Here is a 13,987-nt window from a genome sequence, read left to right on the forward strand (position 1 = left end):
GGGGGGGGGGGTTATAGCTACGGTCCTATGCTCCAGGTGTGCTGATATACACTGATTTTAGAATAGTGACATTTAGAGTACACTTTAGATGGGCCAGGCGGAGGGGGGTTCTGGGATGTTGTGTTTGTTGAGGTGCCAAGGAATCCCTGAACGACACATGCTCCGTCCCATTGTACCCGAATCATCTATTCAACACAGTAAACACACGCTGTGTATGCACGTTTCTGTGATATATGATTGAGCAGAAATCAAATCCGTATTCCAAAAGGCCTCCTGCCAGACACTTGATGAGGCCTGAACTGTCCGTGATAATAGATGACACACAATGGACAACGCAATTACAGAAGCTTCAAATCAGTTTACACATGGCATGAGCTGAATGATGATGACCACCAGTGCTCACTGCCTGCTAATCTCTCCCACTGATGCTGAACTTTTCCCAAGGATTTCCAGCCCTTATTTCACATCTCTTAGGACAAGGGACAAGGCAGGAAACGAGACGGGAGGAAAGACGAAGACAACAAAATGTACTGTAACATCTTACGATGTATTGCTATGTGCCTTTTCAAGTTCTACTTCTTTATTGTGATTTGGGGATATTTAACAGGAAAGACGGTACCACATATGGCCTCTGGTTGTGGGCTTAAAAAGGCTAGAATGTCACAGGAGACCCACAAAATGGCCCACAACTCTCGTATACTCTTCATTATACCACGGCCATGAAACTGTTTCTCAGTAACTGGCAGACTTTCATTAAAGAGTGTGACAGCGATTTTGTGATTTATTTATTGTACTTCAATAAAGTTGAGTCATAAGAGGCAGAAAAAAGGAAAGAAGGGCCTCTGTGGGCACTGTGCCACGGAGGCAGAAATATCCCGAGACAAGCTCCAAAAAGAATGATTCCTACACTTCCCACAGTGCATCTTGATAGCATCTTTCACAAGAGCATCCATGTCTGTAAACACCCACATCTGTACCCACACTGCACATGATGCAACTAACTGCAATTAATCACACAGAATAATAAACCCACTGCTCCGTTAGGACAGAAAGCCTACATGTGCCTCCATCTAACTGCAGCCACAGCTTTCACCATCCAACATGACATCATGACTCGGCGTAAACACACACGCCGACTTTCTTAAGCCAAGTGTTGTGTTATCTGTACGCGTTTTGAACTATCTACACGTATGTCTACGTATGACGGTTGAGTCCAGGAAACGTGGGACACAAAGGAAACGTGACAGGGGGGGAAAGGATTCCCGGTCTCCTGGGTGAAAGTCCTGTGTTTTACCCATCAACCCCCCTGTCCAACCTCCCTACGTGGATTTTTGCCCTTTCATACTACTCGCTACGGCCTAAACTCACACGCAATCGCAAGGTGATGGAAGTCAATGGTGGCCAAACGGCGTTGATAAGCACGCTAAAAAGCGAGTATGCGTCTTGATAACACGCCAATAATGGCAAACGTACGCCATTTCATAAGATCAGTCTGCACCATCGTATCCCCATGATTGGCCTTCATAATATGGCGGGGGGTTTTTACCTTCTTGATCTAGAGTAGTTCTATACACCTGTTCATGCTGCTGCTTGTATGTAACTGGGCCGGGGTCAGACAAACTACCCACCTTTTAATTGAACTGTGAAAATTCATTCATGGCCACTTTAACTACAAAAAAAACAAAAACAGCTGACAAAGCAGACTTGTCGTTGTTCTGACAGTACAAATAAAATGCATGCACACAATGTGACAAACTGTGACAATAATAGTAGAGATAGTTAGGTAAAGTGGTTTAATGCATCCAAGCCGATTGTGATTGGTTTAAAGAGTAAAACAGAGAACGTGTTTCTCCCATCCAGGATGCTGAGTGGACTAGGGTCTGAAAAAAAACAGGAATGCTGTGTGGACTAGGGTCTGACCATAGACCGTTCAGACCCTAGTCCACACAGCATTCCTGTTTTTTTTTTTTTAATTAAAATGGTGAATGGGTTCTACGAGCAAATAGGTCTGTACACCGTCTGTACAGAATGTCATGACAACCCATCTTTTAGTTGTTGATATCGGTGATATCGGTCAGGACCAGAGTGTTGAACACTGTCAGTATACAGTATAGAGCATGGCTAAAAATGAAGAGATATATTTGTGAGGTTTTTTTAAAGCTTCCTCAGCAGGAAAACACTTGCCTAGGGGATGTAAAGGATGGGGTAAATAACACGTTGTTGGTTTGGGTCGGCACTGGTTAAAAGTAAGCCCTTTTAGGGGTGCTTCAGCAAAAACAAGTTCTAGGTTCTGCTCTGGGAATATCACAACAACGGGAAACTAAACCCAGAATCTAGACGCCGAGATCATTCAGAAAAACATTCAGAGCCATTTCCAGAAAATAGCGCTTTTCAACCATTAGACAAAATCAAAAATCTCTAACTTTCAAAACTTATTGATGATGCAATTTGGAAATGTCTGCTTGTCCATAGATAAATATCTGATTTCATAAGTAATGCCACCTCACTTTTGTAGTAATGGCCCTGTGGCTAAGCATGAAAGCAAGTTTTCTCAGAATTGTTGGCGGCTTTCTAGTTTCATAATTCAGTGTTTGCCCTATCATGATGCTCGAAAATGATGTTACAATGCACAGTTATTACAGTAGAATAACGTTGACGTTAAAAAGGGTTCCAGGCCCCCCTACAGCTCTGGTCCTACACACCCTTCACATGATGGGATATGTTGACAGTAAGAGATAAAAAACATAACAGCAGACAACCTTCGTGGCCCACTAAGGAAGAGTAGAGAGTGGCCGTCCTGTGTGCAGCGCTGTAGAGATAATGGAGCCTGATTGGCTCGGCCTGGAGGCAGACGAGTTCCTACTAACTGCCTCTATACTTTTCATTTGATGGCGTTTGTCTCGCTCCGTGTTCTGACTGCTCTGCCTCGCCCGTCTCTGGTGCTATGCATTAATAACGAGCGGTGTTCAAAAGTTGAAAATGACAGAGAAGGAAGGTAAAAAGAAATACTCTTTCGTCTCATTTTCATTTTACTCCAGAGCGATATGTGTATTTAAAAAGAGCCTGGTGACATTTCTGAAGACATATCACAAAGGGTGTGTGGGAGTAACGTTTCAGTTCACGTTCAACATTTGCTGTCCTCAGAACACCAGCCTCATTTTCTCAACATCTGCAAACCTACTTCTTAAAGAATTAAAGCACAGAGTTAAATGGTTTATCTAGATCTACAACTGGCAGACAGCATCTACAACTTCTTCATGCTGCATGGTGTTTGGTTTGGATCGTTTTGAAGAAAAGAGCTGTTTTCCATGCTTTTTTCAACCTTAACCATTCCTTAACTCCAATCCAGAAATGTTGGCAGTGCAGCCAGTGGCTCTGCCCCCTCCAGGGGTCTACTACAGTACTGCAGGAGCATAATTATAAAAACAGGAGGGGGGAAAAAGGAGGACACCTGCGGACCAGACGTGAATAAAGACCACTGCGATCATTCAATCATCCATGTCAGTGGCAGCACGTCAACAAATAGGCAAAATATCTTTGTAGTGTATTCAACTGAATATAGGTTGAAAGGATTTGCAAATAATTGTATTCTGTTTTTATTTACAGTTCACACCAAGTCCCAACTTCATTGGAATTCGAGTTTGTAGAATTAAAATACTTTACACTAAAATGTGGATCAATCAACAACACTACTAAATACCCATATACATTGGTTTTCAGCAACAACAACAACTAAAAAGGTAAAAGGTTTAGGGGTTTAGTGACTCTTTAAGTACAGTAATTATTCTGCAGTGTGAATCATGAGAGGCTTGGCTTTGGTCCAATAACAGATCTGGGATTAGCAGACCATCGGCCTCTGAACAGAATCTGCATCAACGTGTGACATAATGAATAAAAAGGTACTGCATATCAATGTATCCGAATGCAACTGAAAAATATTTGCTACATTGAAACCAACTCAATTCGGTCCAGCTGTGGATAGTAAAGGAAGAATATACTCAGAATGAATATGTATCTGACAAATACCAGCTGTAGCTAATACATCGGACACACATTACTGTTGACATCTTGATCTTCTTAAGACGTCTCACTCTGTTGGATTTGTGGGAACTCTGACTGGGGTGGCGTTACAGAGTGAAGCTGCTTTCATCACAACTGATCTTTGGTTCATCGGCCTGTCATCGAGCTGCTCCCAGAGCTCCCATCAATCAGTGCCAGCTGATATGACATGCTGGTGTGTGTGTGTGTGTGTGTGTGTGTGTGTGTGTGTGTGGTAGAGTGAGCGAGAGAGTGACGGTGATTATCTTCAGAGTGAGTAGCGACACATGTTGTTCATGGTGAAGGAGAACCAGGAAATGAGTTGGGGGGGGGGAATTTGTGATTTCAAGCAGAATCATAAATCATGCTGTGAGAAACAGAGCAGTGGTAGCGAATTCGACAACATATGTGTTAGTATCTACATTAATCATAATAGATCTGTGTATGTTGCCAGTCCGAGCTCATTCATCATACATTGTCTCAGAAATGATTGTGAATTACAGTATAATTGTCTCTTTCAGTCATATTTAAAAATATGTATTAATTTATGAATTTTTAAAACAAATTTCAGTTTTTGATGAATCCTAGGATACATCTTTGTCTTTATGTTACTGTCATGTGACCCAGATAATATAATAGCACAGGTACAACAATGCCTCTTTATTATCATAAAACATATTTTCTAACTGTATCCCCCCTTGTCAATTTTGTTGTTATGAATGTGATCAGGTTCAAGTGCCAACAGCTGACAAATGAAATAATAATAAAAATATATAGCCCGACCAGTTCTCACTTATACATTGGCATATCTAAGTAAAACCAACAGTTACCAGTCGTACACCTTAAGACCTTAGCTAATGTTAGCAACTCATTCAGGTTAAACTAGGAAACCGTGATTATGTCCAAAAAACGTGACAATCAGACAATGATGTCATAATTGTTACAGGCCTACATCCAAATGCACCATTGAGTCTTAAGTGAGCTACTTTCCATGTAGACCTATTTCAAGAATGTGACACATTATATCACATGATGAAAGCTGCTCCATGTCACTGTGACATAAGTCCCACATCCACAGTCCCATGGAAACCCTTTTCAAAATAAAGATGGTAAAGTACCTGAAGGGGAATGGGACTCACTGACTGTGTGATTCAGTTCTTTTGCCACTAGATGGAGACAGAATACTGGGTTTTGTAAAAAGCACCATGTTTGCCAGTTCATTGGGTGAACAGTGGATGTCAAACACCCAGACATAACGCTGCTCTCAGTTCCACGGCTGGGTTACCTGGTGCTGGTCAAATTGCTGGTATGTCATGTTATAAATGGTTTCTGAGCACATTAAGGTTCTGGATCATTAAACCAGGAAGGCATCCGTCTGTAGAAAACATATCGTATATCTTACCTCGCCTGCCAGAGAGGTGTACAGTTTCCTTCGCTCTGATCTACCGAGTTCTTTTGGTGGCATGTTGACTTCCTCTTCTTATAAGCATCAACTGCAGAAGAAGAACAGAGGCGAGTTAGAAAAGCCTAAATATGGGCGTGTGAGAGGCAGGAAGGACTGGGTAAGAACGGGGAGATAACGACAAAGACTCAGAAGTCAGAGCCAGGACATCACCGTGTCTTGGTCCACTGAAAACCATCTCAGTGGACTATGAGCATCAATCATATTGTGCATGTGTTGTAATTGCAAATTAACCATTTCTATAAAACAGGACACAGCCCACGTCGGTGTTCCATTACATAACCTCCATCAGTCTGCTCTCCTTCACTGATACCTTACGCTCAGTGAGGAACTACTTTATTAGTCATTAGTAGATCACTAACACAACAGTCACCGTCGTTGCCCCTGGTAACTGCACTGGGGCTGGACTTTCTACCTTTATATAGTATAGTTGTGACATCACAGCCATGCAGAAGTCCTGACGCCTCGTTTAAAGCCAGTTTCTGAAAACCATTATTATATATATATATATATATACGGTATATATATATATATATATATATATATATGTAGATAGATAAGGGCTTGGATGATATGCTTTTGTCCCTGATTCCATTCTTTCACGATACATAGGTGCCCAAGTTAGATTCCCATTTTCATTAATCAAATTCTTTAAGTATTCCATAGTATTGAGTATTGGGATTTTCTTTTCTTATTTAACAAATACAAAAGATTTTGAATAATAGACTGGAGACAATGTCTCATGAGATATGAGAACACATGTCATTCATTCAGTCGGACAGTTATTTACGTTGTAAAGAACATAAGATGATGTTCTGCACGGCATTTTGCTAGAAACTACTTCAAGAATTTGACGCAGTCGCCGTCGGCACTACCGAAGAAACTTTAGGTGAAACATTGGTAAAAACAAATAATTCAAATTTTAATTTCACTGTTATACTACAGGTTTTTTGACACGTTCACAGTGTTTAAATAGCACCTCCAGCTGATTTATAATCAAAGGAGACATGGTAATCACACTTTTTATAAAACCTATAAGAAAACAGAAAGCTTCATCTAGTACTGGCAAAATTTCAGTAATTGCTTTTAATACTCAGACCCAGCGTGTAGATTGACATCTGTCCAGACAAAGACCAGCGAACAGGACAGAACCACGATGGCTCAGGGAGTATTTTAAAATACTTTTCCACCTCCCCTGACGAGCTGCAGCTGCGTTAAACCTTGCTGGTGGTTTCCCGTTTTCTCTTCAGATTCTATAATCCAACAACAAGTTTATTATTTTTAAGCTTCTCTGTTATTTTATAGACAAAGTAGCAGCGGTCAGGCCAAACGCCAGTGTTCATGTTACTGTGTTGGTACCTGCTGCTCCTGTTAACCCACCAGGATGGTGAAGGAGGTTTTAATAGCACCATTGGGTCGATTCTCCTTCCTTTTTTATTCTAGTCTTAGTTCAGGTTGAGTCCCCGCTGCCTGTAAACATGCTGGGGTCAGGCCCTTACTTAGAAGACTCATCTTGACCCTACAGTGTTGTCTAATATTTTAGACCAGACTCTCATGCCTTTTCTTTCTAAGGTTTTGGAAAAAGTGGTTTTCATACAGTTACATGCCTTTTTACAACCGAAATCTGTGTTTGAAACTGTTCAATGTGGTTTCAGATCCCGTCACAGCCAGTCTGCACTGCTGCTCTCTGATGGTTTAGCTCCTATTTGGCAAACAGGAGCTTCTCTGTCATGATTGGTGACTTCTCCTCGTCACCTGCTCCTCTCTTTTGTGGGGTACCTCAGGGTTAAATTCCTTATTTACTGTATGTTGGCTTTGGGCGCTGTTATAGGCAAGCACAACCTGTCATTTCATTGTTATGCAGATGATTTCCATATTTATTTGCCTACGAAACTCCCTGCTAAGTTGTATTACTGATATTAAGTTGGGGCTTTCACGGAACTTTCTCAGTTTGAATGAAGATAAACCTGAGTGGATTATTGGTCCAGCTTTGAGTTTGGGAGCTCGCACACTAAGCCTGCTAACGCTAACAATGCGTAATGCAGACAGGAGCAGCAGCCCACAGCAGCTCTGTTCACAGTAATCATTTTCTCATTAATTATACCTTCTCTCACCTACAACCCATCCAATAATAATCAGTGTTCATTCTTATGACTCTATCCGTAGATGTACTGGTGGCTGAGTGGCGCTAAAGCCATGGACAGAACTATAGCATGTTGTTTGAATCGTGTGTGTTAACATGGACATCAATATTGCGGTTATGAGGACTATCCTGTTTCTGATAATATTAAGGATATGATGTTAACATGGCACACAGAGATATCATGTCATATCTGCACAGGCTCGCTGACAGCTGTCCTGCTGCGAGTCATTCCAAAATGTAACTATCACATGTGACCTGTTCCTTTCCTCTCTGTGGGATTTGGACTAGGCTGTATTTCTATTTAAATTGTAACTGGTGTGCTGTCTTGGCAAGGTCTCCCTCGGAAAAGAGACTTCCTGGTTAAATAAAGGTTAAATAAAAATTTAAAGTAATGTGGACATAATGTCTACGTGGGGAAAAGGCAAATATTAGAGCAGTTAGAACAGTCTGGTAAGTTCAGAAAAGTAAATCACTTCACTGTAATGCAGCCTGTACAACCAGGAAGAAACGCCACTTATGTCATATCACGCTATTACAATATCCAAAATCTAAGACGATGTCTAGTCTCATATCACAAGATCAATATAATATTGATATATTGCCAAGCCCTAGAACCAACCCAATCCCTCAGAGCCATGCAGTACCAGTAACAGCCAATGGAGAGCCACTCCCAGCATCACAATGCAGCGTAAACCCCGATTTATGCTTATGGAGCTACTAGGGCTGCACAATATAATTTTTTTTATTGTCATCATGACAGCAACTGGTGCAATAAAGACATTGTGAAAGTCTTTTTGTGCTGCCTTTCATTTCAATTCATTGTTCAGTAAAAGAATGTTGGAAACGGTTTCCATTCATTTAAAATTCAACAGGCAATTGTAGCAATTTTAGCAAAAGAATGAAAACAGTAGAAGTGAGTACACTTTAATATGTGGTCATTTATCGCAAATATTATAGTTATCACAATAATAAACAATGTTATAGCATATTTTCCTCATAGGAACTTGGAGATACCGTCCCTAGAAGCACAGATGATGAAGACCATGCTGTGACACATATTATTAACAAACATTTAGATGATTCTACTCATTTGCATGCTTCTTATTCGTTGATTTCAGCTCAGCTTTTAATACGCTGCAGTCACATCTGTTAATTAACAGGCTGACTGACTGTAAATGTAAATACAGGGGCATAGTATACACCCTCCTATGTTAAAATACAGAGGCATAAGTATACACCCCCCTATGTTAAATACAGGGGCATAAGTTACACCCCCCTATGTTAAAATACAGGGGCATAAGTATACACACCCCTATGTTAAAATACAGGGGCATAAGTATACACCCCTATGTTAAAAACAGGGGCATAAGTATAACCCCCCATGTAAAATAAAGGGGCATAAGTTACACCCCTTATGTTAAAATACAGGGGCATAAGTATACACCCCCCATGTTAAATACAGGGGCATAAGTATTCAACCCTATGTTAAAATACAGGGATACGTATACACCCCCTATATTAAAATACATGGGCACAAGTATACCACCCCTAGTTAAAATACAGGGGGCGTAAGTACACCCCCCCCATTTTAAAATACATGGGCGTAAGTATACACCCCTATGTTAAAATACGGGGGCATAAGTATACACCCCCCTATGTTAAATACAGGGGGCATAGTATACACCCCCTATGTTAAATACAGGGGCGTAAGTACACCCCCCCCCATTTAAAATACATGGGCGTAAGTATACACCCCCTATGTTAAAATCAGGGGGATAAGTATTAGAGTGCGGATCGGCCGGATTTTTCTGTCCGGCGCGCCCGCGTCCGACAGAGCAGTAACCGAACCGACCCGAGCCCGACAGGCATTAAGATATTATGTCGCAGCCCGACCCTAGCCAGACACAGTTAAATCGCATTTGTTTCTCATACTAATGACACATGTACGTTTTGTGTGGAAAGCCGCTTTTATAGCAATTGTAGGAAGGCATCGGAAATGTCAACAGATGAGCATCAATGCACACGGGGCAACAAGCGCCATTACCTACAAATAAGCTGTTTTAAATTCTAAATGTTCAATGTCTTATCGCGCTGATGTGACCGAGCCGACCCGAACCCGAGCATCTTTCTAAAAATCTGTTCCAACCCGGCCGGCCCGTCGGGTCCATGGGTCCCGCGGGCTCGGTTGGGTATCCATCCTCTAATAAGTATACAACCCCCTATGTTAAAATACAGGGGACATAAGTATACACCCCCTATGTTAAAATACATGGGACATAAGTATACACCCCCCTATGTTAAATACAGGGCATAAGTATACACCCCCCTATGTTAAAATACAGGGGACATAAGTATACACCCCCTATGTTAAATACAGGGACAAAGTATACACCCCCTATGTTAAAATACGGGGCATAAGTATCACCCCCCTATGTTAAATACATGGGACATAAGTATACACCCCCTATGGTAAAATACAGGGGCATAAGTGTACACCCCCTATGTTAAAATACATGGGACAAGTATACACCCCTATGTTAAATACAGGGGCATAAGTATACACCCCCCATGTTTAAAATACAGGGGACATAAGTATACACCCCCTATGTTAAAATACATGGACATAAGTAAACCCCCCCTATGTTAAATACAGGGGCATAAGTACTACCCCCCTATGTTAAATACAGGGGACATAAGTATACACCCCCCTATGTAAAATACATGGGACATAAGTATACACCCCCCTATGTTTAAATACAGGGGCATAATATACACACCCCCTATGTTAAATTCCATAGAGGTAGATCTTTATATTTAAGACCAGTTATTTCATGGCATCCGATACTATGCATCCTGACAAAGTTCCCTTGGCCTTTGGAATTAAAATATCCCCCCCACACTACCACCCCCCCAACATCATCACATACCATTCCACTTACCAAGAGATTGGCATGGGGTACTTTCCATAAAATCATCTCTCAATGCAAATCCAACTAGCTGTTAGGCTAACTGGAATAATAACATGTCAATCTGTCACAATAATCATATATGGGATATTTTAGGCCAATTGGCAGACCTCTACTGTATTTACATTGTAGGCAATGGCATATAAAGAGCATGTTCTCCATGTCCACAGAAGTTCCTCAGTGTGCTCTCTAGAAAATGGTTGTCATTCGCATGGCTACTTTTACTTTTACACTTTAAGTAAAACCTGTACAAGGTTATTTTTACTTGAGTTAAAGTTGGACGTTAAATCAGTACTTCTACCAGAGTATTTTTAACACATGTATCTGTACATCTACTTGAGTACGGGGAGTGAATTATGGAGAAAACCAAGCTTAAACTAAATCATGATTTTGACAACTCTGTTACTTAAGTTCCCGACTTTGCACTGCCCCCAAATGGCCAAATATGGTTTCCTGTTAACCTTAAAATTCACATCTTCTTTAAATGATACGGTTGTAATTGAAATTTGAGATTTCAAAGCTTAAGGGTTGAGTTTGATTGTTCAAAAGCAGCAGAGACCCAGGTATCCTGACTTTAACTTGGACACATTTTTCAACTAAATCCTTCACTTCCCATGATGCAACTTTATAGTGTCTCTTCATGACATCCAGAGACCCAGACGACATTGTAGCCTACAACTGTGTCCACAGGCTGAGTAGTCATGTGACCTTGTGTAAAGGGTTAAATAAATGTGTAAAATACATGAAGTGTCCTTTTAACCCTTGTGTTGTCCTCCAGAGTAAAAGATGGAAGTTTTCACTAACACCGCCTTACTAGTTTTACTACTTTTTGGAATTCATGGAATTCTTGGTCAATAAACCTCATTTATATAGAATCATGCCTAATATTAGAGTTAAAAAGCAGACATTGTGAATTATTTTGACTAATAGCGTTGTATGGAAACCAATCCATTTTTTTGTGGTAATTTGATTAAAAAGAATCTCCTATTTCAGATATAGACATTTTTTTTAAAGGAGTCAAATTTGACCCGAGTAAAACAGGAGGGTTAAATAATACAAAAACCAACTCTAACCATAGAAGCAGCATTAGCATTAGCTTTAGCATATGCTGCAGTCTACTCGTTCCTGGGATGGCATCAAGATAACACAGCGACCAACGGGTTCAGCGTGACACTGCTGCTGGGTAATCAGAGATGTGTGTGTGTGTGTGTGTGTGTGTGAACCCACAGCCAAGACACATTACTGTTGTAGAGTGAGTTATGTCACCTTGCTAAGACTCAACGATAAGTAATGCCATAAATGGAAGGTGTTACTGGGACGGACTAGGTTAACCGAAGCCCCCCCGACGCTGCTCCGGAGCGGTGCCCCACACACCGCTGCTACCTGCCCGTGTGAGCCGCTCAGCGGGGCGGACGGTGCGGACTAGCGGCTACAGCTCCCTTACCTTGGACAGCTCCGAGAGTTAGTGCAGCCTCTCCGGAGTCTCAGCCCCGGCGTAACAGCAGCAACACCCGGCACCAGGTCCCAATGTCCGCTGCCTGTAGCGTACACCGGCTCCGCTAGCTACCGGCTATTCTCTTCACACTTTTCCGCATCTTCGCTGTTTTTAATTACCGGATCCTCCTTGGGTGTGCGCGCACGAGGGTTTCACTCAGACGCATGCGCGGCTCAGGTCAGTCCGTGGTAGGCTGAGGTGAATGATGCCTTCAAGTCAGGAGTGAAGTAGGGTAAAGTAATACCATAGACTGTACATACAGTATATATACACAGTCTATGGGTAAAACTGATCAATCGCCCCAGCAGTATTTAATACATGAAGTAAAAGTCAGCCATTTCAAAAATAAAAACCTTAGCAGGTGTGAACTTCAGAGAGCTGCATCAGTGTTACTTGGTACAAATTACAACCACAGGGACATGAAGTTTGAATAAATAATACATTTACATAAAGTGTAGTTTATATGGAGCTAGATACAGTCAACGATGGCCAATGAGAGCTCTTCTTGCTTAGCTTATTTAAGTTTATTTGCACAAAAATATAAAATAATGTAGCAGACATAAAATAAAAGGGAAAAAAATATGCCTAAAAGAATTATTAAAGACCTCCCCTAAAAAAACATTTAAAAACAACAATTAAAATGATATAATTAATCAACAAAATGACACAAGTAACTAACAAACTAACAGGGAAACATACAAAACAGAAATAATGGTTCTAGACTATGTATGATAGTACGTTTCCATATACAGTACACGCCGTTTTCGCAGAGGGGGGCTCTTCTGTTGATTGGACGAACGCGTCACATGGGTCTGTTGTTCAGAATATGAATAGTTCACCGAAACGTGTTTCTGAAATTATTTTAAGCAAAGTCTTCAAGTCAGTTTCAAATATATTTTGAGAGCAGAGCCGGCCAATCCTCATTTTCAGAAAGTTGTGCCTGGATTCAACTTTGTGCAAATGAGGAGCGGGCAACTCGACACCTCACTTGAAGATAATATGAGAATAGATGAGTCTTTATTTCCTCCTATCTGAGAATATTTGTCTCGGGCAGTCAAGAGAACAAAACAACGTCCCTGGGACGCTACCAGAATGCATTGCACAGCAGCCCCCATAAAAATGAATGATCGGGGACATGCCGCTGGACACACTAAGAAAAAGATGTCTTACTTTCTTTATTCTTTAAAATAAGGGCTGAATTCCGAGATTTATAAATGAAATCATATTTTTTTAAATTGGATTTCAAAAGTGGACAAATCCCCCCTGTCCCCAGTGGAACTTACACTCTAGATGAGTGGTTCTCCAACTATTTTAATGTTGTTTAATATTGGCCAAAGCCTTCAAATGCAACCTGCCTATCCAGCCTCGGGGATCCAGTATCTGGTCCGGTGATGCTGCAGAGTGCCAGCTCTTTGCACCTTACAGGCGGTTTGCTCAGGGTTAGAGATCGGTGTCGGCTGTCAGAGGGCTAGGGAGATCACAACAGCACAGCAGCGGGGGAAGACGTATTCAGACCCTTTTCTGCATGAAACCTACTGATACCACACTGTACAAATACTCTGTTACATGTTACCTGCATTGAAAATATTACTTCAGTAAAAGTGTGTAAGTATCACCAGGAAAATGTAGTTAAAGGTGCAACATGTAATAATGTCAGCTAGTGTTTAAAATACTTACTGCAGTACAAATTCAAACTACTGGAGAGAGTCAACAACAACCCAGGTACTATAGCTAAATAATTCAATGTGAATACACAAATGTCCAAATGACATAAGTAGCTGTGAAGCTAATGCTGAGCTGTTCAGGAGGAAATTAGCCAACTCAGTGTCCTAATCTGTCTCCATTTTTCAAATACATCTCCGAAGTTTAACCGGGGGGGGGGG

The 13,987-nt window shown here is 41.2% G+C and overlaps 1 protein-coding gene and 2 long non-coding RNA genes across 4 annotated transcripts in view; 1 reads left to right on the forward strand and 2 right to left on the reverse strand.

Annotated features, from left to right (window-relative positions):
• plppr5b (phospholipid phosphatase related 5b) overlaps positions 1-12,289 on the reverse strand; it is a 179,615-nt gene extending 167,326 nt beyond the window's left edge. The window contains exons 1-2 of one of the 2 annotated variants that reach the window (XM_032510801.1): positions 12,054-12,289; positions 5,441-5,531 (exon numbers count right to left, since the gene is read on the reverse strand). In XM_032510801.1, the coding sequence (XP_032366692.1) occupies positions 5,441-5,503 (63 nt within the window). In that variant the 5' untranslated portion in view covers positions 5,504-5,531; positions 12,054-12,289. The remainder of the gene's footprint in view (positions 1-5,440; positions 5,532-12,053) is intronic. The other variant, XM_032510802.1, reaches the window with a different exon arrangement.
• Positions 1-13,987, reverse strand: part of LOC116685844 (uncharacterized) — a 286,432-nt gene that overhangs the window by 170,152 nt on the left and 102,293 nt on the right. The window lies entirely within an intron of this gene.
• The window catches only part of LOC116685843 (uncharacterized), a 14,823-nt gene continuing 2,044 nt past the window's right edge, over positions 1,209-13,987 (forward strand). The window contains exons 1-2 of the long non-coding RNA XR_004331062.1: positions 1,209-1,469; positions 8,033-8,036. This is a non-coding gene — a long non-coding RNA (uncharacterized LOC116685843). The remainder of the gene's footprint in view (positions 1,470-8,032; positions 8,037-13,987) is intronic.

The sequence above is a fragment of the Etheostoma spectabile genome, unplaced genomic scaffold, assembly GCF_008692095.1.
Source record: "Etheostoma spectabile isolate EspeVRDwgs_2016 unplaced genomic scaffold, UIUC_Espe_1.0 scaffold272, whole genome shotgun sequence".
NCBI classification, from domain to species: Eukaryota; Metazoa; Chordata; class Actinopteri; order Perciformes; family Percidae; genus Etheostoma; species Etheostoma spectabile.